At 41.8% G+C, this 25,740-nt stretch overlaps 1 protein-coding gene across 1 annotated transcript in view; it reads left to right on the top strand.

Annotated features, from left to right (window-relative positions):
* ACSL5 (acyl-CoA synthetase long chain family member 5) overlaps positions 1–24,884 on the top strand; it is a 38,081-nt gene extending 13,197 nt beyond the window's left edge. Inside the window, exons 2-21 of the mRNA XM_032793585.2 lie at positions 1,579–1,766; positions 2,482–2,590; positions 5,090–5,154; positions 5,250–5,351; positions 5,795–5,894; positions 7,330–7,505; positions 9,328–9,360; positions 9,638–9,689; positions 10,549–10,622; positions 11,372–11,449; positions 15,096–15,230; positions 15,822–15,956; positions 17,514–17,609; positions 18,900–18,972; positions 20,966–21,054; positions 21,142–21,258; positions 22,072–22,215; positions 23,493–23,594; positions 24,102–24,173; positions 24,394–24,884. Of these exons, the coding sequence (XP_032649476.1) occupies positions 1,611–1,766; positions 2,482–2,590; positions 5,090–5,154; positions 5,250–5,351; positions 5,795–5,894; positions 7,330–7,505; positions 9,328–9,360; positions 9,638–9,689; positions 10,549–10,622; positions 11,372–11,449; positions 15,096–15,230; positions 15,822–15,956; positions 17,514–17,609; positions 18,900–18,972; positions 20,966–21,054; positions 21,142–21,258; positions 22,072–22,215; positions 23,493–23,594; positions 24,102–24,173; positions 24,394–24,534 (2,049 nt within the window). The 5' untranslated portion in view covers positions 1,579–1,610 and the 3' untranslated portion in view covers positions 24,535–24,884. The remainder of the gene's footprint in view (positions 1–1,578; positions 1,767–2,481; positions 2,591–5,089; positions 5,155–5,249; positions 5,352–5,794; positions 5,895–7,329; positions 7,506–9,327; positions 9,361–9,637; positions 9,690–10,548; positions 10,623–11,371; positions 11,450–15,095; positions 15,231–15,821; positions 15,957–17,513; positions 17,610–18,899; positions 18,973–20,965; positions 21,055–21,141; positions 21,259–22,071; positions 22,216–23,492; positions 23,595–24,101; positions 24,174–24,393) is intronic.
* The last annotated feature ends 856 nt before the right edge of the window (positions 24,885–25,740 follow it).

Below are 25,740 nucleotides of genomic sequence, written 5' to 3'. Positions count from 1 at the left end.
ATCCCTGTAGCTTAACTGTTAAGTATGAATATGACATTGGCTTGAGTTTCAAAGCCCTTGTTCTGTCCTAACTTTCATGCTATTAATCTCCAATAGTCCATGTAGAATCTGATCCCTCCACTCCACAAAGTGGGAGAAGGGTGCTATTTGGTGGCCTTGTCCACTCTGTTTTCTTTCAGAAGCCTGCCCTTCCTCCTCCACTAGAGACATTTTGAAAGCAGGTGGGCAAGATAGCATTGGAAAAGTGGACTTGGTGCAAACTTGTGCTGTGTGGACATTGCATTCTTTGCAAAGAGTACAAGCAACATTTATTTTCTATGTTTTGTGGGGGGGGTGCTGGTTCTGAAGCATGGTTCAGCAAATCCAAAACCTGAATTATACAACTGTAGCACATAGCCCTGCTCATCCTTTATTAGTCCCACATGCAAAAGATACTAGTTCAGTTTCCAACTTAACATAGAGTGAAGAAAATACATCTGGGGAAAGGGAACAATCCTGCCCACAAGCAAAAAAATTAGCCACACAGGATAAGAATTGCTTTTTGCTAACAAGCAAATATTATGGCATCACCACTATTTGATGCTACCAGGAAAGCAGCATTCTGCTCTGACACTAACATCCCAGTGATCAGTTATGTTAAATTCCATGGTTATGGACTGGTCCATCATAAAGATAGGCAGTATCAGCAAAGTCTGATTGTGGATCTCATGCACCCAAACTCTGAACTTGAGGTATTCAGATCTAGCTTGCTGTGACACTTAGGGGTGGGGGGTAGACAGGGATAACTTCTAAATCCATGTAGCTGTTCTGCTCAAGACTTATCTGAGAACCTGCCCTTCCAATCCAAAAGACTCTCAGTGACTGGGTAAAGGAGACTTCATCTATTCTCTATCTCAACCTTCCCCCACTCCTAGCTACTTACCTTTTGTTGCTACTTCTTTCTTAGCAGCTGCCTTTTCTAGTTAATTAACATGCAAGCATGCTCTAGCAACCAGCATCAAAGAAACTTACCCTTGACTTCTTCTTCCACTCTTGTGACTCCCATCTATCCCTAGTCCTTTTTACCACTGAACTCCTTTGACAAGCAGCTTCCAGCTCTTGCCTTTCTTCCCCTCTCATTGTTCAGTCTGGAGCATCTACTAGCTCACTGCAGTACTGAAACAGTTGGGGGCAAGACCTGGCTAAACTTCATGGCCTTTAGCCCCTCCAAATCTTTCCACTTCTTTCAATAGTGGTAATTCCCCAGTCCTAATGAAACCACTTCTTCCTCTCAGCCTCCTAGCTTTTCCCCCATTTAACATTCTTTATCTTAATTCCTGGGTAAGGAGTCTGTTGGTGTTCAGTGGATGGAGTAGGCTTACTGGATGGATGACTTGAGAACTTGTGGACCTACAGCATTGCATACGCATGGTCAGTTACATACTGAAAGAGGGTGTTTTCAACTCACTTAACTGATTCATGCTACTTGGCACCCATAGCACCTTTCTAAACATCTTGCATCTTGTTCTTAAAATTAGCTATTCACATTTAATCATGGCAGCCAGAACACTCTGCTAAACCTTCCATTTCTCTGCTCAGGTCCAACACCCCGGTGGTGCTGATCCAGCACCATGATTTGGCTACTTCATTTCTTGTTTTCACCACTCCCAACACCAGCATTGATTGGCCTTGTTGTTCTTGGAGCTACAATTTTTTTATGGGTGATAACCAGACCAAAGACTATTTCATCTCCTATTGACTTGAACAACCAGTCGATAGGAATTCAGGTAATGCTTACATGGCTTAATATGTAAAATACTTGTTTCTGTTTGACTTTCAATGGGATCTAGGCACCACTGAAAACTTTAGGTAAATGAGGTTAATTAAACTGCCTTGTTTTGTGTTATGGGAGCTATTACCAAAACAGTGACTTAAACTAGGGGAATTTCTTTCAGTCCTCCAATCTGAATCTGGGCTCAACTTATGAGGAGTAGGAGCATGAAACACCATGGGTAAATCTCAAAACTCTTAATTCACTATTACCTTTATTATGCCCGTAATAAGGGGTGGACTGTTAGCTGTGACAAAACAAGCAACATCTAGATCACTTGAGTGGTACTAGTGGCAATTACTCAATTTGAGTTCATTGAAATACCTGTCTGATAACATGTCAGCTCTGAGGCTAAAATAAGTGCAATATTTCCGAATCTACCAGTTGTGTAAACACCTTGGCTGTCCAATCATAAAGGAGGATGAAGTAAATTTACCTGAACTTATAGTGGCTTTCTAGTCTTGGAGACTACAGTGGATGGATTCATCCCCATGAGCAAGCAGAAGTCTAGGAGGAAGTGAATCCTCCTAACTGACTGTAGGCTTGTGTGTTAGAACTCCCCTCAAAGGGTTTTGGGAGAGGATTGGAGGAGGAAGTAGCTGCTTGTCACACACCTGACCTTCAGTTCACTGTTCTGTAACAACACTTACAAACATGTGCTCTGACCCTAGGGAGGTGCCCGAGGAAGTACTTTCTTGCCAGAGAACGAGCTGCTTGCTTATTACTATGAGGATGCCAAAACTATGTACGAGGTCTTCCAAAGAGGACTCCGTGTGTCTGGTAAGTAGAATATTGTTCTTGAAGTTGCTTTTTAAGTACTTAGACTTAAAGCCAGAAAGGATGTTATTGTCTAGTCTAGGTCCAGCTACATTTGTAATATCTCTTGGACCTTTTCTAGGAGAAGGTTCTGACTGCGCATTGATTGAATTCGATCTAAGGGGCTAAGCCACATTACTCAATGAGAGTAAGACCATGCTTCAGATACAGCATACCAGACCTAAAGCCTGGGATGGTAACTCCTTACATAAAGGAATAATCAGTAGCCTCTTGGATTCACAAGTATCCAAATAAACAGCACTGCCATCTTTCGTATCCCTTCAAATTGCTCTCAAGATGCCAATACCTCTCAGTAAACTTAGATCGGACAGTCTCAGATCTCTTAATATCCTGCCAATCTAAGAATGCCTTCAATAGACTGGACAAACAGCTTTTTGTCCAGTTTAATTCCATGGTCCAAAGCAATGAAGCTTCATCACTTCTGTTGGAAACATTTGGCTATGCTATAAGAGATGAATCAAGGGTTTTCTGATTCAACCAAGCTGGGTTTTTTTGTATCTTTTTAAGCTCCCCAGTTTGGTGTCTGTGTCTTCAGGACACTTGACCACTACTGGGGAAAAGAGATGTGATTGGCTTTTTTTGTTTTAGTGTTTATACATGAGCCATAGGCTGCATTAAAAGCCTTGGGAGAATACTATGCTAGGAAAGAATTATTTTCATTGCTGAACAAACTAGTCCACTGCAAAAGGTACAAAAGCAGTGTAAACTATTCATATGCAACTGAATTCTGGAAGAAAAGCACTTCCAGTCACTTTGCTGTTTTAGCATCTTGTGCATCTAGTTGAGTGGGAAATGTGTAGTGCAAAGTATGGGTAATAGTGCTCATTGAGGCTCTGTGCACAGCCTACAGTTTCATATTAACCAACGTCAGTTGGGTGGGAACTGCTAGTAGCTGTGTGTGTTTGTAGCTAAGTGCGTAAAATCAAAAGGCCCCCTGTTTGAAGGTGACATTCAGGTTTGCTAACTGAAGATATCATAAGCTTAAATTTAAATGTTTCTACATCCTAGTATAAAGGAAAGAACCTGAATTCTAATACACAGAGGATGCCCTTACTCTGAGACCAGACATCTGACTGAAACTCAATTGGAAGAGTGCACTGTAGCTAGGTAGCACTTAGCTTTCCAGATAAAATGACTCTGAGCTAGAGACTGCATGGCCAATTACATGTTAAAATTGGCTAAATCAAATAACTTTCATCTGCAAAGTCATGAACTGCCCCTGACTTTGGACAACATGTGCAATGGCTGTAAGTGTCAGTCTATTTAAAATAGTCATATGAATGGCCAGCAGAATTGGATGGTATTGCAGCCTCCTGACTGGGTGAATGAAAGTTCTTGGCAAATAGTTCTTAGAAAATAGTGAATAGGTGGCAAATGCTAAATTCTTAATGCATCTATTATGGGGGGGGGCAGCATACAGGTGTAGTTAACGGGTCTTTAACTAAAGAACTCATTTGCAAAAAATTTTTTAAGATCTGTAAGGGACCATGGAAGAGTTTGTTACGGCCTAGCTAGGGCTTATCGCCTTCTCAAGGACAGGTTATTAGCAGATGCAGCATACCAGTTTACTTTGCTTGTAGCGGGTTAGAACCACCTAGCGTGAGAAGCCCCCTGTGTGTATGGGGAAGGGCGGAAAGCCCCTGGCCGCAGTCCAAGGTGGGCGGCCATGGCTGATGGAAAGTCCCGAATTGCATAGGCATAAGCTGCTTTGCATAGTATTAGCATATACTATAAGTGCTGCGGGGTATATCTTGCTTTGGACTCCGTTCCCCGTCTTCGTGATAGCAATGCTTGGAGTCCCCGTTGCAGGTGTGTCACTTTACCTTCATTAAAGCCAAATAACTCAGTGTGTGTGGGCCTCATCCTTGCAGAGCACTCAGGCAAGTAACAATATCAAAGGGTACAAAAGAGACAATCATAGCCAGAAGCCATTCAGAACTCTAATCAATAGTTGAACACTCTTGATCTGTCCTGAAGATCAATTTGCCAGAGATGTTAATCTTCCACTAAAACGCCTTTTTTTTTTTTTTTTTTTTTTTTTTCTTTCAAGTCTCCTCCAGTATTTTCTCTTTCTGGAGTCTTGAGTACCTCAATTCTGGCTAACTGCTACCCAACTCTCTCTGGCTCTTTAGAAAATGACTTTCCAAGAAACCTTCTCTTATGGGACACACACATTACTCTTCTCCTTGTTACTGTTACACATTCTTAAGGTTCTCCCTGATTGCTTGGAAGATTGACCTCTTGTGCAGTATCTTCTTGGGATTAAAGATACCTGCCTAAATAAAGATTCTAGCAAAACACTTAACTACATGAGTAATTACTTAAGATTGATCCAACAAGGCACTTGCCATCTTACTGAAGACCACTCAATAAATGAAGATCAATTTTTAATATAAAACTGTTATGTAAATGTTCATAACAAACTTTCCCAACTTTTCTTAGAAAATGGACCATGTTTGGGGTACAGAAAACCAAAACAGCCATATCAGTGGTTGACTTACAAACAGGTTAGTTCCACTTATTTTATATAGTCCAAAGAATGGATCAGCACACTGTAGCAGTCTCCAGTGGTAATGAGCCAAAACTTTCTCTATTCCTGCAGGTATCAGACAGAGCTGAATACCTGGGATCAGGGCTCTTGTTCAAAGGATGTACACCATCACAAGACCAATTTATTGGCATTTTTGCTCAAAATAGACCAGAGGTAAGTGACCAGCAGAACCCTAGCTATGGGCAACTGTCCAGCACTCATGAGTCTAAATTCAGTAGACTGGCCCACAATTTAAATAGGGACTGGATTGGTCTGCAAGTGACAATCTGAGAACAGTTAAATCCTGAGCCCATAGAGCCAATTATCTGTCTTCCTTCCAATCACTTTTTTTTTTTTTTTTTTTTTTTTTTTTTTTTTTTTTCCCCCTGCTGATCTGTGTCCAGGTGACTGCTTAGGACTAACCATGAAGATCTGGGTTCTGGCTGCCATAACATGCAGTTCATACACATATATCTAGTATGATTTGTATAAGGGGCTACTCTACAGGCTACTAAACTTGCTCTGGCAAAAGCATTTGAACTACCATACATCTCTGGGTAACACTCAGGGTAGTTGCTTCTTTAACAGTGCTATTTCTTGTTGCTTCTTTTGTGCAGTGGATCATTTCAGAATATGCCTGCTACACTTACTCAATGGTTGCTGTTCCACTCTATGACACTCTGGGGCCAGATGCCATTGTATTTATTATTAACAAAGGTAAAAACCTTCACAATAAGTAACTCTTCCTTTCCACTTTCACTGACCTAACAATGCTCCTTCTGCTTCAGGTTTCATAGTAGCTGTGGTTTTTCAGAACTGTTAGATCTACGCTAGCTAACAAACCTAGACCTCTTCATTTCTAGTTCTGCAACTCAGCCCTAAACTCTCAGCACATAATCTGTAGCTAACACTACTTTCTCAGTACCTATCCTGGAAGATGACATGATCCAAGCAATAGGCCTACCACCACATTTCTTGGACTAAGATTTGACTGTCCACTAAATTCTAAGGACTATATTGAGTCTAGCTGGGAAGAGATTGAAAGGAACTGGGTCATCTGTGTCTCACTTATTAATGAGACCCCTACAAAACTCTCCAACTAGCAAAAGCAAACTAGTGCAGTATCCTCATAGTTCTATCCTGTTTAAATTAGTTTGAGTTGAGACTCAAACTAAGGCCCAATCCTGCCAACACTAAGTATGCACTTTAATTTAGTTTGCCTGAGATCCTATGGGACTAATTGAATACAAAACAGTCAATGTGATTCCAGCCAAAGTTAGTAAAATGAGCGAGTGCCCTCTTGTCTATTTCAAGTCTTCCCCTTAGGTGACTGACTTTTTTCCACTGGTCTTTGTCTTGCTTATTTCCTTGTCAGAACTTTCTCTCTGTTCAAATAAATCAAATGCAGGATTTGCCAAACAATTAGACTATCAGTCAACTTGTAAAATCATTACAAATTAAATTACAAGCCACGCTAACCTGAGCAACAGGTTCTGTCTCCTGGGATGACAGAGCAGTAATCTAATTAGGTTCATTTGCATCTGAACATGTTGCTTGCTCATTAGTGTTCCATTCCTGTCTTACCACAACATGCAATTACTAAAACCACATGTAAAAGGCTTCTCTAAATTCTAAGTATTAGAGGCCAATACTCAGGATGATGGTTAAAATGTAACTTCTAAGCAGGGGATAAAGTCTTAATGCCCATCAACTTCCCTTAAGTCCAAGGCTGAAATTGGCCATTTTAAGTGACTTTGAAAATCCACTGTAAATACTTATTGCTGACTTTTCTTTCTGGCTACCAAGACCCACTTCTACATGTACAACTAAAATGCACAGTCCATTTTTGGAGGTGGGGTGCTGACACTTGTGCATTTTAAGTCAAATCCAGCCCTGGTATGACTCCATTAGTATAGGCCCAGACTTGTAACCAGAGTAACTGAGTGCAGAGCATTTAACTTCAACTGCTGGCTTTGGTTGCAACCTTTCAAATGATGATTCAACATGCTGAAAGATCTGAAGGACAGAACCTGAATTTCTCTTAACCTCTAATCAATCATGGCTAAAATCTCTATGGGTCAGATCAGGGCTCCTATAACTTCAGAAGCCTGATCCAATTCCTGCTGAAGTATGGGCTATTCCCTTTCTGTAGCTGACATCTCCATGGTGATCTGTGACAAACCTGAAAAGGCACTAATCCTGCTTGAAAACTGTGAGCAAGGGAAGATCCCAGGTCTGAAGACCATCATTCTCATGGATCTCTTTGATGAGCTCAAGGATAAAGGTGCCAAAGAAGGAGTTGAGATCCTGTCTTTTCAGGAAGCTGAGGTATGTGAACCCCTCACTTACAGCCTATCTGGACTGTTCAGGGAAAGGCCAATACAGCTCCTTGGTAAGAGGAGGATTTTGTTAACTATGATCAGTCAATGATTTGAAGCAAGAGTTGCATTTCACTGCTTGCTTGAGACCTTCAGACTGAATGTTCAGGTCAATAGTTCATGCCATTGAAGAGACTGCAATGTATTGACTACTAGAATGAAGACACTGACACGTTTACTACACTGGTAACTGGAGTTTCCCTAGAGTGGCTTAGTCGTGTACCACCTATTAAAAGAGATGCAACTTTGGAGTGTTGTATCTAATACAAAGGTCTCCTTTATAAGCATTTGAGCTGGCATACTGACTGGGTATTCAGATGTCTAGTTTCATACAATAGCAATGTTGGGGGTTAATCTGTGCTCCCTTAAATGACAACATACAGACTCTTTTGTGAATAAGAAATTCAGTCCAAACCAAACTGGTAAGCCTTGCAGAAACTGTTCGAATGGACAGACTTCTGCAGCTCTTCATCAATAGCCACCTTAGGTACATGGTCTGTACCATCTCTAATTTCTGGAGAGCATGAGGGAAACTCACTGAAATTAAAGCTAGCTCTGGAGATATCGAGCACAAGATTCTGAAGCTGTAACTTGTAAAATGCATGGGCTGTAAAGCTTGCAGTGCATGGGTCCAACACAAGCTGGCAGACTTGCTGGGCTTCTGTGGATGGGAATATTAAAAACATAAGAATGGCCATATCTGGTAAAACCAATGATCCATCTAGCCCTGTAGCCTCCCTTCCAACAGTGACCATTGTCAGATGCTTCAGAGGAAATAAATAGAACAGGATAACTATCAAGTGGTCCGTGCCCCCACATCTGGCAGTCAAGGGCTTAGGAAAATGGAGCATGGGGTGTTATCCCGGACCATCTTGGCAAGAGCTAGCTCTTGCCTATATCCTCCATGAGCATATCAAATCTCTTATGTACCCAGTTATACTCTTTGCCTTCACAACATCCCCTGGCAACAAGTTCCACAGATTGCCTGCCTGCCTGCCTGCCTGCCTGCCTGCCTGCCTCTTGAAATATTTTTAAAATCTGCCTAAGTTCATTGAATGACCCCAGTTCTTATGAGAAGGGGATAAATAACACTTCCACTCATTCATGATTTGTATAGACCTCTATCCTATCCCTCTCTTCCAAAATGAATAGTCCCAGTCTTAATTTCTCTTCATATAGAAGCTGTTCCATACCCTTAAATTTTGTTGCTGTTCCCTGTACTCTTTCCAATTTTTTTAATGGGAAAACCAGAACCACACAAGATGTGGGTATACCATAGATTTGTATAAAGTGACATTTTTCCATTGTATCTTTCCCTTTCCTAGTGATTCCTAACATTGTTAGCTTTTTTGACTGCTGTTCTACATCTGAGCAGATGTCTTCAGAGAATCCACGACTCCAGATCTCTGAGTAGTAACAGCTAATTTAGACCCCATTTTTGTATGTGCAGTTAGAATTATTTTCTGCTATGCACTTAACAAAGAATTTCATCTGCCATGCTGTCACCAGTTTAGTGAGATTCATTGAAACTCTGCAGCCAGCTTTGTACTTGTCTTAAGTATGTTGAAAAGGGCTCAGTAGTAACTGCTGTGGAAGTGCAGGGAAAGCCCAGTGCCTGTCAAGGTATAAACTCATTGACATGCAGGCAAAAAAGCATGTTGGCTAAACAATCACAGGCCCCATTTGGCCTGTTTCACCTGCTTGCATTGCATTTACTTTCTGATATTACAATAAGCATTAATGCTATCTTTTTTTAATCTATCTTGACACAGGAGCTGGGCAGGAACAACTTAAGAGAACCTGTTGTAAGTTACTGAAACTTAATACTCTTTCTTTGAAAGCACTGCAAAACCTGCCTCTTTGAAGAGGCCTCTCCACCAGAAGTCCACTAATGTTCCCCTCCTTCCTACCTCAAAACCCTTACAAAATAACTGAACCCAAGCAGGGTCTTGCTGGAAAAGGGAGAAATACCAGGGATTTGGCTACAGGCTTCTTACCAGGCTTGGACACTACAGTAATGGAGCCAAGGATTTAAACTCTTGGATTATGAAATTAACACTGCTTCTTTTGTCATCTTTTTAGCCTCCTAAACCTGAGGATCTTAGCGTTGTCTGTTTCACCAGTGGAACAACGGGTAAGTAACAAGTAGAGTTCAGACACTAAAGTCTGTCTTATCTGAATTTTCTTCCCTTGGATCAGGGGAGATGAAACATTTCCAGTATTCCCCTCTCATCACAATCAAGACCTGAAATGCAGAAAACATAATTTCCTTCTGTGATAAACAACTGCTTGATGGTACTTGCTATCAAATAAGAGCCTCTCCTGCTTTGTCATCCTGTAGTGAATAACTGCAGGAGGCTTCATACATTACACTAAAATTATAAAATGGAAGCCAATGTAGAGGGACAGCAGACATGGGCCAAAAATCTCCTTTTGTTACATCCATGCAACTCCACTACAGTGAATAGTTCTACCAGTCTAAATCTTGCCCTCCATCTTGGGCATGTTATCCCTTAAACCTACAGCTCTCACTTCCACTTAAAACATGCCTACCTGGAGACAGTCCTAGACTGCACCTCAGGATTCTGTAGGCCATTAGATGTAATATTTATGTAGGGATGGTTTCAATCTCTGATCCAAAAGCTCTATCTCAAGACTACATAATAAGAACACCCTCCCTGAGCACTGCAAGTTTCAGTGCTGTAAAGTGGTAATGTAGACAGAGCACCAGCACTGGGAGCTACTCCCATTGTGGGGGGTGGGGTTTTTGACTACACAGCTACATTAAAGCCCTGCCACAGCAATGCTTTAACATTGTTAGTGAAGACTTACTAATTACATATGGAAACATGACTTGAGACCAATACCACAAATGAACCCCTTGAGGGCTTGCAAATGTACAAGTGATTGAGTCAAATGTAAACTGTAAAACTTGCCTAATCCCTAGTGGTTCCAGCTGCCATGAGTTTGTTCTTCCCCATGATCTTTGGCAGGTGACCCAAAAGGAGCCATGCTGACACATGAAAACGTTGTTGCAAATGCCGCTGCTTTCCTTAAAAGTACTGAGGTAAGTTGCTGCTTTAGTGTGTGCAGACTAACTTGGTGTGTGTTCCTTTTGGAGGCTTGTTATCCTGTCTAAGCCATCCAGCGTCACAAAACTATTCAAGTCGTCCTGAGTTGCCACAGTCAACTTAACAATCAATCTACACTGTGTGCAGGACTTTGAAACGGACAAGTTTCCCCTGCAGACTAGGCCAATGTAACTAATCTCACTCCTGTCCAAAGCCAGAACATGAATATATCTTTTACAGAAATGAGAAGTTAGTCCTAGGAATGGATCTGAGCCAGAACACAGGATCTGAAATATCTAAATCCTGGCTGCTCAGATTGGGATCTGAACTTCCCATCTTGGGCCTTTCCTAGGGCTTGTCTACACAGGAACACTCTGGAAAGCTAGACGTTCTCCTAGAAGGAACACAAGACCCAACCTTCTCCTTCAAGAGTGGGATTTGGAGGAAAGAGTGCCTGACTTAATTTCCTCAGCCTGGTTTGGAGCCTACTAGACAGGGACTTGAGGAATGGCAAATGGTGGCCACCACCCTCCCTCTGTCCCCTCCATGCTAACTTCAGTGGTCTCTAAAGGATCACTCTGGGGGAAAATACCAAAATTCTGACTCACCAAACCTCTGAGTAGGCCTGAGCAGGTGTAAAATTACCTGCCACTTCAATATTGTGGTTAAACATAGATATGTTGAATCTGTTATGCTGTGTCATAACTATAATCTCCCACCTCAATGCTGTTCTGTTTCAATGTAGACTACATTTGACTGCAAGACTTCAGACATCTCAGTGTCTTATCTTCCTCTGGCTCATATGTTTGAGAGAGTACTACAGGTAAGAGTAAATCAAGCCCTTAAGGAAACACCTATATAAATGATCTACCAGACCATTACAGGAAGGACCTTGGAATAGAAGTTGTATCTGTGCAACCAGTCCTACAATGGCACACTTAACTCAATAGCAGTTAGCTACTGACTTGTGAGTGGCCAATACTAGATTGCCCATAGGCCAACCTTCAAAACCATTTAGTGATATTAATAGTTATGCTCCAGGGCACATACCAACCACTAAACAAATGTAACTATGACTAATCAAAACATCCATATACATTCTTGCCAATAAAGGTTTGAACTAAATACTTCTGGCAACAAGTGTAATATAGCCTGCAAAACATTATCTAAACTTTTATTTGATCTGCTAACATGATACCTTTATATCTAAAGGCATCTGGCCAACTTCAGAGTGGCTTTTCTTGCACTCTTCTGAGAAAGTTAAATAGCCTGCCCAATTCACCTTCTCAACATCTCTTGTCTATTGTGTCCTAACTTGTCTGCTTTCCAAAATCATGCATTGTTCAGCCAATCTGTCAAACAAGCTAGTTTACATTAGAGCTTCTTGTTTAAAATGTCACCTGAAAGTGAACAGCCATTTGCATGGCAGTGTTGTAGCCAGTATCACAATCTTTTTATGCCATGACAGGTGTGATAAAGATTCACATGTCCCTTGATACTTCAATCACCATTCCAGAGGATATGCATTCTGCACAATAACAATCCAAAGCAGTGCAGACCAACACATGTTCATTTTCATCACCGTAATCAGATGCCGCCAGCAGAAGTTTGGATTTTTTCCTTTTGTTGTTTGGTGGCTCTGTAGTTTCTGCATCAGAGTAGTGTTAAGACTTCTAAAAGCGTGCTCCACACCTTATCCTTCTCAGATTTTGGAAAGCACTTCAGATTTTCAAATCTTAGCTACAGCACTTGACCCATTTTTAGAAATCTCACGCTGGTATCTCTGCCTTTTGTCAAATGTGCAGTGACAGTATTCTTAAAATGAACAACATGTGCTAGGTCATCGGAGACTGCTATAACATGAAATATATGGCAGAATGCAGGTAAAACCACAAGAGACCAACAATTCTCCCCCCAAGGAATTCAGTCACAAATATAACGTTATATTTTAACAAGTGTCTTCAGCATAGAAGCAAGTCCTCCAGAAGGATGGCCAAAACATAGGGGCATGTGAATCTTTAGCATATCTGGTACACATCTTGCAATGCCAGCTACAACAGTGCCATGTGAATGCCTGCTCTCCCTTTCAGGTGACAATGCTGCCTGCTTCTTATTTACAATATCTCCAGTAAATGTAAACAAACTTGCTTCTCTTAGCAATTGGCTGAACAAGTAGGACTGAGTAGACTTGTAGGCTCTGAAGTTTTACATTGCTTTGTTTGAGTGCAGTTATGTAACAACCTACATTTGTAAGTTGTGCAATCTCCTCATAAAAGCATTACATACTTAAAATGTAGAAAATTCAAAAATTTCAAATATCGATTTCAATTACAGAATTGTGGACAATCCTCACTTTAGATTTGATTACCATTTTTACAGTGCAAATACTTGTAAGATGTATGAGCTGAACTGAAATATTAACTCTAATTGCACTGTTAAGTAGAACTGATATTTATTACATGAATTAAATGCAATTGACAGCACTAATCTAAATACATATGTGGGTAGGCAAACTGGTGCATCACTCAAACATGTACTACAAACACTCTGTGGATGTGTGAATGCATGTACCTGTAAATCTCAAATTACAAAACATTGCAGCACAAATCAGGAGACTGACTTATCTGGGTATGATCCAGATTAATACGTCACCTCTGTCCTGCAAACTTGGGTGCCTTAAAATGCCTTGCTGAAGTAGCTCCCACACAAATTGCTCAGTCTTCCAGCAAGTGTCTGCATAGTAGTCTGCTAGCCCCACTTGGGTTACATTTTTGCTAGCTTAAACTACTAGATACAAGCAAAGCATCTCACCACATGCTTTTAGCCATCTTACTGACCAAACCCTGTAGGTCCAGACCCCTCTCCCCCAGAGTCCAATGACATCAGTGTATGGGATTGGCAGGGAGAGAAGGGATCCCTTGATGTTTGTCTCTTTTGCTGGAAAAATTTCCAGTTGGGCACTAGGAGATAACCAGCAGGGAACATCCTTCCACACACACTTGCTCACCCGTTTGAGCTTCCTTGGTTTCCCTTCCTGCTTTACTCTTTATTCCTTAAATGCAAATTAAGCACAGCACACATTCCTTTGTTTTAGGACAGACTTGTTTGCCAACATCTGTTTGGGCAGAACCATGGAGTTTGGAATGTGTTGAAATACATATAGCAAAGATTTCCCCTGTATGATATATCAGCAAATTGAGTTCTCAGATTACCTTACCAGTTGTACTTTGTACAAAATATATTGCAACAGTATGTAAGGTGTGAAAACCAGGGTCTACACTATCATGCTGACTCTCTCTAGCATTCACCTGCAACACTTTAATATCCCCAAACTAACAGGCCCTGAGCCATAGCCTCTTATATCAAGGGCCTGAACCAATAGGGGTTGAATGTGAGCAAGATAAAGAAAGTAAGAGGTCATGGGAGGAACTGAGGGCTCTTTTCTATGCCTTAGGAATAGCTCTTTAACCAAATGGAAATAGAGAACTACAACTGATCTCAGGCCAGTCCTGATCCCATAGAACTTGATGTCAAAGATCTTATTGATCCATTTCTCAATGGGATCAAGTCTCCATTAACTTTCACATTTCAATCAATTTGAATGAAGTAAGCCGTAAATAAACTTTGTCAGAATTCTATCTGACAAACATAGCCCTGCTTGGTATCCCCTACCTCTGAAGGGATCGATTGGTGGGTATTTCCCACCTTAAAGCAACATTGTCACACCATTGCAAAGTATAGGGTAGAGGACACTTGGCAATGTCACTTGTTGAGGTGTTTTCTTAAACATCCCGTAACTCTAATTGCTTCTGAAGGGCTATAAATACTCTCAGAGTAGGTCCAGAAGCCCACATGTACATTTCATATGGACTATATTGTAATATCTTTTCACAAAGTACACTCACTACCCAACCTCACCTTCTGTGTAATCCTGATTCTTGATCTACTTCAATGGCCTTGAGCAAGTCACTTGTCCCCTTTGCCTCCACTTCCTTATCTGTAAAATAGAAACTGTAAGCCTTGTGAATCTCAGGGATACTGAATCTTAATGCCACAGATCACTTAATACAGGAAGCACTTACACTCACTGCTATTTTCTGAGTGTTAATAGTGTTCTTAAAGACCTTAATATCACAACTAACTGTTTCTTCACTTGTTGCACTACAGTCCAGGATCTCATGTAGGTCTAGTTTTTATCATGAGGGATGTCATTTGGTTAACAGGTACAAGTAACTTGCCCATCCATAAAATGGGGATATGATGAAGATTTCATCCTTGGCTCCCAGGAGGTACATAAGCACAAAGGAGAACCATTTCACTTCTCCAAGGAAGCTGCAGGCTATAGATCTGACAAGCCTGCATAGCCTTAAACTCATGAATTGTTCTGACACTCCTAGTCATGAGGTTGGGAATTCTTACCCCAAGCAAGGACTTGCAGAACTAGGCTCATTCTCTGTATATTTACTTAGACTATAATGTACTCCAGTGGTGCAAGAGTGGGTTTCTTCCAAGGAGACATCAGACTACTAACGGATGACATGAAAACCTTGAAGCCAACTGTGTTTCCAACAGTACCAAGATTGCTCAACAGGATCTATGACAAGGTACTAAAAGCTGCTGCTTTCCTAGATAAATTTACATGCAGGGGGATGTGCACTTAAATCTGCTTCCAACAGTTGCAAATTCACAAACTTAGCACTTACTGGAAACTTGGCTTTAAATTAAATGTACTGAATACCCACAAGTTGGGGGCAGAGGTCCTGATTAGAGGAGTGAGCCTAGCACAATGTGGGGGCTTGGTGTCATGATTGTTGCTCCTAAATGCTACAGTAATACAACAAATTTAAATATGGATCTTCAACTGTTAACACTCCATGGCAGGAATGTCGGCTTCTACTTAAAGTGCAAACAAATCCTGTTGGCAGTCTTTACTGTCATGGCATTCTTTGCAGAGCCTGCAAGGCCCAATCTACCACACAGGCAGTCCCTCAAGGTCATGGCTGAGATGTGACCACTACACCAACTGGCACCATTATATTCCCCAATGTCCATGCTGTCTCTAAATGGAGGAAGATGGCACTAGACACTGAATCTAGCACTCTTCAAACTTTTTAAAAATCATATTTGTTTCTCATGAGGGAAAATATCCTGGTGAGCTCATGAATAAACTCATTGAAACCGCTTTTCACCTGCAGATACAAAGTGGTGCACAGAATCCATTGAAACGGGTTCTGTTAAACTTTGCATTAGCCAGAAAACTGGACGAAGTGAAGAAGGGCATTCTCCGAAATGACAGCATCTGGGACAAAATGATCTTTAAGAAAGTCCAGGTATGTCTCAAAGATGCATATAACTTGAGTAACAGAACATATTCACAGTAACCGCTCCAGGCCTAAAGGTGATAGATGAGCTGCTGGAGATAAGCAGACTAGAACAGCATGGTAAGCCAAATAAGACTCTCATAGCCACTGTAATGCTGTTTACCTTGGATCAGAGCTGAAAGCAGGAGTCTAACATGAACTGAAGAGCCAGGCTGTATTGTAGCAGACTTGGCACATCTGTAGATTGTTTCCCATTCTGGCCCTGTAATATTGCAGTGAATTACACACAAGGACGTCTAAACACTATGCTGTTCTATAGCAATAGTTCAAACCAACACAGTAAAACTGATAGACTTGCAGTGATTAACTTCATTGTACACACATGCATGAATGCAACTTTGAGTTGCTGTGTTCCAGTTGGACAGAAGTGTCTGGGGGAAAATATACTGTGCCCCTGAGTTGAGTCGACGCTCTTCTGAAAGATGAGACGGCTGCTTTTATTAAATAGAATGTCTTCTCCTTAAAATCTAGACGCATCCAATCCTTGGTGACTGTTAGTGTATATTAGTGTAAGGGGTAGTACACAAGATACTTCTTTTGGCATCTAAGAGGAGAATAGCCCAGTTCTTTGTTCAGAGTGAGCAGCCACTGGATCAACAAACAAATTGGGGCAATAGCAGCATGGGAGGGGAGGGAATGAGATCTGGAAGCTAAAGATGAAGGTAGAAATCTAATCCTTGAGTGATCACTGGCTGGCCATGTAAAATGGATAACGAACAAGCATTCCACCTCCAGTTCAGATGTTGCATGTGGCTACCTCAATTGAGAGAGTGTAATTCTTGGCACTTAAAGCACTCAAAGACCCTTGCCAAATTAGCAGCGGGGAAGAGTTCTGATCTGACTTCTAAGCTAGACATGGTTGCCTTGAAGTAATTCTAAAAAGTGGCTACCATGTTCTAGAGCCAAGTGGGACAGAATACAGTGATGTCTCAACTTTTTTTCCTTTGAGCAGCTTGGTGCTTGCACTACTGATGCCCGTTGGATAGGAAGACCTGTTGGCATATCTTGTGATCCTCTCCCTTCGGTGAATGGCAACTAAGGGCTTGGCTACATTGGCACTTTACAGCGCTGCAACTTTCGTGCTCAGAGGTGTGAAAAAACATGCCCCTGAGCACCGCAAGATGCAGCGCTGTAAAGTGTTAGTGTAATCAGGGTGGCAACACTGGGAGCACGGCTCCTAGCGCTGCACTCTACACCCATAAGCAACTAAGCCTTAATCCTCCATTAGCTGGAGCAGTGCTCAGTTCTGTTCAAGAAGTGGTATGCTGCCCTTTGAGTGCTTGTGTGGCTTAGACAGTGACTTGCTAGCTGCTTGTGGCAGTGGTTGCTGTTAAGGAGAGGGGGAGGAAGAAATCAAGAAAACAGGCATACCTTGAATGAAGTCATAGGTTCCTGTACACCACTTTAAAATGAGATCCAGTTAAACATGCTGATTAGTCACAAACTCTTGACTCCTATAGATGGATCAGGCTCTGCTTTTTTGACTACTTTAATCATTTCTTGCAGGAGACCATGGGTGGGCAGGTGCGTATAATGGTAACAGCAGCTGCCCCCATATCTCCCTCTGTCCTGACATTTCTCCGAGGAGCATTGGGATGTCAGGTGAGCCATCTTTGCCATCCTATTCCATGGTGCAGACTCTTCTCTGAGACTATGGCTAACTTGTCATACTTGATTTGACAGAACACTTTTTTTAGATGTCACTTTCAGGGATAAGTGACACTGGCCTAGACTGAGTATAGTGGGGGATTATTTTTGTGTGAAGTATGGACTTCTCAGCATGCAGCTAAGATAAATGCCATAGCATTCCACATTGCAGAGAACAGTTTTGCACTAAAAGACGTCACTTCTAGAACAGACTTTCCTTCTGCATCATTGACTCTTAATCACACTAAAACTTTTCTCACCTATCTATATACTTGCACTCTTCTAGCTGGCTCCAACATCATACAATCTTTACACTCTGTGCTATGTAGAATAAGGGCCTCTTCCTGAATGAGGTGGAGGATGAGGTTGCTTGGAAGGCTGACGCTGTCAGGCACTTCATATAGCCAAATCTGAAGACCAACTCCCTGCCATGAAAAGCTTATTCCAAATAGAAAGCAAAGAAGGGTGGCGAGGAGCAGCAAAGAAAATGACTGAATTTAAAGCATCATGTAGTGTCACAATCCTATTAAGACTTGTTCTGGTTTTTTTGTACATGTTTCTCTCGGCAAATTAAGTTTGCCACCCCCATGCTGTGGCATTCGTATAGCAAGGGGAGAACACGAACCTTTTGTGGTATGCTGTTTTGAGTAGTTCTTCTCTCTGCAATAAAGCAGTCAATGTGCAGGGGAGTGTAATGGGGAGTCAGGAGTCTTCTAGAAACATGCCCTGTTAGCAAGTGTTTGCACTTCAGCCACTTTATGTAGGGTCCTCTGTGGCAGGAGTGCACCACTAGCTCTACACAGGGTGTGAGTGGTGGGAATGGCTCTGGAGGGGACTGGGAAAGGAGTCTGGACAGCTCTGCTCAGGGCAAGAAAGCTAAATAGGTTTCCTCCAATAGGAAGAGTTTGGAGGAGATCTCTCTTGGTATGTTTAATAGGCAGGCCTGCACTAGGAATTGTTTATATGAAGGGACTGGATGTAGGCGAAGCCTTCAGTGGTAAAATTCTGACCATAACAAAACAGCAGGCTATTGTATCTGGAATTTTTTACAATAGCTGCACACCATATTCTTTGCTATCTGCTTCTATTGCACACACAGGCTGGATATGACAGAAGTAGCAAAAGACTTGATATTGTCATGTAAAGTGCATCTTGACGCTCTACAGATGGGCATGACTCTTATGTTACAGCAGTGACTGCACAAGGACTCAACATTAAAAGGGTATTTGTTTCCATCTTATCCAGATTTTTGAAGCTTATGGTCAGACAGAATGCGCAGCTGGCTGCACCTTCACAGTGCCTGGAGATTGCACAACAGGTATGGCTGAGATTGAACATCTTCCCTGAAGCTGACAAAGGCAGATGCCTCACTTCCATGGTGTTGGGCAACTAAATTGTCCTAGGAGCCTTTGAAAAGATCACCCTGGCAGACACAATTTAAATGCTCTTTCAGCTTATTGCTGCCCTGTAGTCTATACACCTTCTCAAACACCTGTTAGCACCAGTTAACCTTGCTTTCACTTTTCTTTGAGGGCTGGCTAGCCTGAATAGCCTCTTCTGTTCATCACATGAACATACTGACCAGCTGGCTTAATAGTAGCTTTTTTTTTTGAGGGCAGAAGGATAGAACTGTGTTCTTTGGGCATATAAAGCTCTCAAGCAGGGCTTCTCAAACTGGGGGTCAGGACCCCTCAGGGTATTACATGGGAAGGGGGGAGGTTGTGAGCTGTCAGCCTCCACCCCAAGCCCATTTTGCCTCAGCATTTATAAGAGTATTAAACATATTTAAAGTGTTTTAATTTATAAGGGAGTTGCACTCAGGCTTCCATGTGAAAGGGGTCACCAGTACAAAAGCTTCAGAATCACTGCTCTAAAGGACCAAAGCACACATGCATGTCTTCCTTGCTCACACTTCACCCAGAATCTCCAGTCTCTCTCCTGAAACATAAGGGCCTACCAAATTCACAGCCATGAAATCTAGTCTCTCCCTGTCAAATCTTGTCGTGTGCTTTTACCCTATGCTATAAAGATTTCACAAGGGAGACCAGTGTTTTCCAAACTGGGGGTCCTGATGCAAAAGGGAGTTGCAGGGGGGTTGCAAGGTTATTTTAGGGGTCACAATATTGCCACCCGACAGCTGCCTTCAGAGCTGGGTGGCCAGACCTGCAGCTGTTGGCCAGGTGCCCACCTATGAGGTACCTTGCCGGCAGCAGGACAGAAGTAATGGTTGCAATACCATACCATGCCATCCTTACTTCTGCACTGCTGCTGGCAGTGGCTCTGCCATCAGAGCTGGGTTCTCAGCTAGCAGCCACCCATTCTCCAGCTGCCTAACTCTGAAAGCAATGCCGCCACTACCACCAGCAGCAGAGAAGTAAGGGTAGCAATGCTGCAACCCCCTACAATCTTGCAACCCTTCCACAACTCCTTTTTTGGGTCAGGACCCCTACAACTACAACACTGAAATATCAGATTTAAATAGCTGACATGGAATTTGACTTTAAAAATCATGACCATGAATTTGGTAGGGACCTAAACATAATCCAGAGAGGTACTGTTATGTTTTTAGGTGTTTCTGCACAACATATGGAATACAAGTGGATGTTGATTCAGTATCTTCCTGGAAGAATGCAGAGCTGTTTTATTGCTCATAATAAAACCTAAATATTGGGTACCTAAGCCTCAATACAACCATTATTCAGGAAACTGCTAGATCCAGCTTGGATCACTTAATCACTGTGAATCAAAACTACTAGGCAGAAATCCATTTACCAGCACACAATAGCTAAGACTTAAGACAGGGTAAAATTTCAAATACAATTTGAAAAAGATGAGCAGGAGGGGGAGAAATTTGGGGAGAAATTACCCAAATTAGAAAACTGCCAGGACATGAGATGGAGGGAGCTAGCTAACTTACACATGTCCTAGGATTTTAAACAATCAGTGGTAAGGACCAATGACTTGCATCTCAATAGATAGGAGTTTGAAATGTAGGAGATTTTATAGTTTCAGCATAAAGAACGTGGCAGCTAAAATGCTCTTCATCTCTAATCAAGATCTGTTCAGATTTGTTTTCCTGCAGCAGTGAACATCCCTGATCCAGCCAGTACTTTCCTACCTTGAATAGTACACCATTTAGAAACTCCAAAGCAATATATGGGTGGGGGGGGGGCTGAAAGAATCTCAAGGGTTTGAATTCCAGTGTCTCGAAGTAAAGTAGGAAGTACCTTGAGGGTGTGAGGAAGTCGCCCATGGATTCTGCAAAAGGTTAGAGATCTTACAAGTAAAATCTGCCTAAATTTCTCCTGCAGGTCATGTTGGAGCCCCTCTACCCTGCAATATCATAAAACTAGAAGATGTGGCTGACATGAACTACTTCTCTTCCAATAATGAAGGAGAGGTAGGCAAACCTGTCTCTGGAGTGATGCTGTGAGGACTGGTGCAATGCTACATGTAATGACAAATGGCTCTTGTTTGCATGCTGTAGGTCTGCATTAAAGGATCAAATGTCTTCAAAGGTTACTTAAAGGATCCTGAGAGAACAGCTGAAGCTATTGACAAGGATGGCTGGCTTCACACTGGAGACATTGGGAAATGGATGCCAGTAAGTTTTCACTGGCTTAATACCTGCTATAGGAGGAACACTTCCCTAGTTGGTTGAGGAATCTTGGGGAAGTGATAGTCACTACTAAATTTGTAGTGATGGCAAAAAATATTGGATTGTCGTAAGGTACATAATACTAGTATCTTCCCAAACTGTTAAAGATAGGCCTACACATCTTTGGGTATATACTCCAGATAACTCTAGTTAAATTTGGGGGCTTTGTTTAGCATACTACAAAGATAATATAGACATAGAACTGGTGTCTGGAATTGGGGTGTTGATTAAAACTTAGATGTCAGAGTGTAGAGTCCATCTAAGGACCCCTTCTCACCACTGATTGGTACAATATATGGTAAAACAAAGATGGCAGTAACTGTTAGTTTCTTGCATGAGGGTGGAGTGCCCAAGACCAATTAGCTCAGACAAGGAAGGCTTCAAATAACACCTGTCAGGCCAGTAATTTAACTCAAGAACATGCCACTGCTTTCACAATGATCAGGCAAGGTGAGATCTTCTCCTTATTAAGAGAAAATAAAGGTGCTGCCTAATCATGTCCTGAGATAATTGGAAGAATAACTGAGGAGTTGGGGCTTAAGTTAATCAGTTTCTCTGAACCAATTAGTACCTCTCAACTTCTCTGTGGGGTTGTGAAGATGCAGCTGTCTGAGACAAGCTGCATGATTCCATGCAACAAAAATTAAATCCATTGCAAAAGGGAGTAGGTCAACTTTTTAGAAGCAAGCTGTAATGGGGGGCGGGGGGGGAGAAGGAATGACTATTAGGAAATACCTTAACATTAAAACATTACCGTAGAATGGAACTCTGAAGATCATTGACAGAAAGAAGAACATCTTTAAGCTAGCACAAGGAGAGTACATTGCACCAGAGAAGATCGAAAATGTCTACATCAGAAGTGCTCCTGTTGCCCAAGTTTTCGTACATGGGGAGAGCTTAAAGGTAAATTGCTGCTTTCCTGAGTGCTTTACTTCCTAAATAGGAAATGAGTGCTCAGCCTTGAAGAATTGGGCCTTCTGAAGCATTACCTTGAGTACTTCAGACCCATAAATTGCTCTGAAGCTTGTTCTGTGTACAAGCTGCAGCTTCCCCTCCAGAGCCTCTGTGTGGGTATAGCTGGCTTGTGATATATAGGAGGTCAGACTACACAGGGATTCTTTAAAGCAAAAAAAACCCCTGCCTGTGAACAAGGCTGTCTCTTGCTAGCCTTCCCATTAGAGGGCAGGAATCTTCTCTTCAGCAGTGTTTGTCAGGATGCTATCCCACAATCTTTATGACTTCTAAGTGTGCTGGGAGGTGATAAGAATTAACTTAGGGGTAATTCAATATCTGTGTGGGTTTTGAGTGATCAGAAGTTGCCTAAGTGATATCACTGCAATTGATGAAGTACATGGGAATCTTAATGGGAGCATTTAAACCAATGCTGAAACATCTTAAACAGACTGATCACTCTTAAGAAATGGGTGCCCAGAGCCTAGGCTGAGTGGTTAAAGTCTGATTTGAAGACATTAAACTGTAGCTCACTCTGAGCTTGCTTAAATTATGGAAAACTCTAACTCAAATGGTAAGTATGTTGGTGTATAACACTCTCTCCTATCCAGAGGACTCAGGCAATTGTATTAGACTTTAAGGCCAGAAAGGAGCATCATGGTCATCTAGTCTAACCTCCTGCACGTTACAGGCCACAATCTCACCCACTTCTGCAATAAGGCCATAACCTAGGTTGATTTACTGAAGCTTCCAAATTGTGACTAAAGATTGTAAGTTACAGAGAATACCATTTACTCTAGTTAAAACCAGCCCATGACCAGTGCCCCATCTTGTAGAGGAAGGCCAAAAAAAAACCCTGAGGGTTTCTGCCAATCTGACTTCAAACATCCTTCCTGATACCAAACAGGGTGGTGGTTATGCCTTGAGCATGTGGGCAAGATTTGCTAGCCAGATACCTGGAAAAGAATTTTCTGCAATAATTGCCACTTTTTTAAAAAAAAAAAATTAGCTTAACTAGGCACTTCCTCTGATCCATGATGCATGTCATCTGTTCATATCAGTGATGGGCAAAGTGAGAATCCTATAGTTCTGCAAAGCCTCTTTGGGTTGAGATTCTAGGTATGACTCCTCCTGTACTGAGTCCAACAGTTAAATGTTGAACAGGATTGCATTAAACTTTTGACACTTTCATATCATACATCTTGTTCCAAATGTGACTCTCTCCACAGTCCTCTCTAGTGGGTGTAGTGGTTCCTGACCCTGAGGTACTTCCAAAATTTGCAGCAAAACTTGGAATAAAAGATTTGTCTGAAGAAATTTACAAAAATTCAGTAAGTGGCTTTTTATCTTAAGATTGTATCTTCTGGGTGTATTATACTTGTGCTGCAGAGAACAATAGTCTGGCAGAAACTGCCTTTAATGTGGATTTAGGATATTTTAGTGTCTCTGGTTTTATATTTTAAGCTTCCATTTAAAATACTAGTTGCTAGCCCTTAGTCACAGCTGTTTTGAGTATGTCCTGGAGTAAGCACTGGGTTGAGGTGGCAAGCCTTGAGTTCCAGTCTTAGCTCTGCCATTGCCACAGGAGCTTAGGAAGACTAAGGCAGTGTAATGACTTCCAACTTAGCAAATGAGGATAATGCTCTACTGGCCTTCATGGGGATGTGCCTAATGTTTATAGGGTTCTGAACACAGTACTGAGTGACAAGTATCCAACACCTTAGGCATAGCTTCACAACAAGACCACTACTCCACCATGGATTTAGAAAGGGAGGTAGCTTTAAACTTCTGCTTGCTGTGTTACATGATGTCTGTTTTTTCAACTTGGTCTATTCTAGGTATTGAAAAAAGCTATTTTAGAAGATATGGTCAAAGTAGGAAGAGAAGCTGGCCTTAAGTCTTTTGAACAAGTGAGTATTTAGGATTATATAACAGACATTAGCACAGGCAAACAGTGGCTGCCAAAGACCTGGGAAGTATGCACTGCTGTAGCTTAAACGAGTCCTGAACGGCATTAGTAAAGAACCTGTCCATATGGAAATTCAGTGGCTCTTCAGTTTAACATGGTGCTGATAAACTAGCAGTCCATGATGTGCTAGAAAGTGTAAATGTCTATCTTTCTACACTCAGGTTAAAGACATCTACATTCATCCAGAGATGTTCACTATTGAACAGGGACTCCTGACTCCAACCCTGAAGGCAAAGAGAACAGAACTCTCTAAATACTTTCAGACCCAACTTGAAGCCCTCTATGCAAATATGCAGGAATAATAGGGTGGCATATCTAAACACACATTGAGATTTCTGTGGAATACCAAAGCACTCCTCAGGACAGGAAGTCACCTACTGAGAACAAGATTGAATAGAGGAGCAAGAGGAATCTTAAGAGGCAGATGATACACTCATACTTGCCAACTTTATGCCATGGCTTGGACTTCATCACAATGATGACAGTAAGCTGTTGTGTTCCAGTTTCCTCATCTCTGGTATAGGCACAAGATTCCAAGTAACATGGAAGCACTTGCTTTCAGACTGAAGCACACTGTCTAAAATCAGTGCTTAGGAAGCAAATGGGCTTCTACTAACTTTCATCCTTTGCCAAAAAGTGGTGGTCTCCACTTAAACTGTGAAATTACCAGTGGCTGCAAGACTGACCTTCCTTAAGCCTGACATTTGTATTGTGCTTCAGCTGCCTTCTGGTAACTACTATGTAAAGCAATAAATTTTAATTGCACATTCAAAAAACCTATTCTGTAGGAGTGATCATTTCTTCAGTGTCCTTGACAAGAGTCAGGGTGACAAAAGACACTCAGACCATAGTGGTAGAATGTCTTTGCAGAATGCATTGCTAAGCGCAGATCTTAGCTCAAATTATAGCTGATCTACTGGCTTCCTGCATGCATACCACTGGGCTACAGGGCAAACATGGGGTGACTAAACTGAGACATCTATCTGTCTGGTAAGTTGAATGAAGCTGTTTTCTGTCCATTGTCCTTGTCTATAGAATTCCACGTCAGTCCAGTGTTAGTGCTGGAGGTACCAGCAGCAAGCCTTAGCCTTCCCCACAGGCCACAAAGTGTCCTTTCAAAGCTCTCCAGCAATTTACAACTTTATCATAACAGCAACAAAGAGTCCTGTGGTACCCACTTTGTTCAGATGCATGCCATATTCACCCACAAAAGCTTATGCTCCAATACATCTGTTAGCCTTTAAGGTGCCACAGGACTCTATTGCTTTTTACAGATCCAGACTAACATGGCTACCCATCTGATACTTCATCACAGTTGTCTTAATATTAGTTCATATGTCTAAATCTCCCTGTTACAGTGTCTGGTAATCTACCAGGATAAGTTAAATAGGAAGAGAAGTGTGCAACCTTGCCCTGTAGCTATCAGGTAAGAAGTGCCTCATGCTGTTGCACATCTCTTCCATTATCATTAATGGGAAGTGGCAAGTTGGGGGTGGGGAAGAGGGAAG

Source organism: Chelonoidis abingdonii, chromosome 15 (assembly GCF_003597395.2).
Source record: "Chelonoidis abingdonii isolate Lonesome George chromosome 15, CheloAbing_2.0, whole genome shotgun sequence".
NCBI lineage: Eukaryota > Metazoa > Chordata > Testudines > Testudinidae > Chelonoidis > Chelonoidis abingdonii.
This window is presented reverse-complemented; position numbering and strand designations above follow the sequence as displayed.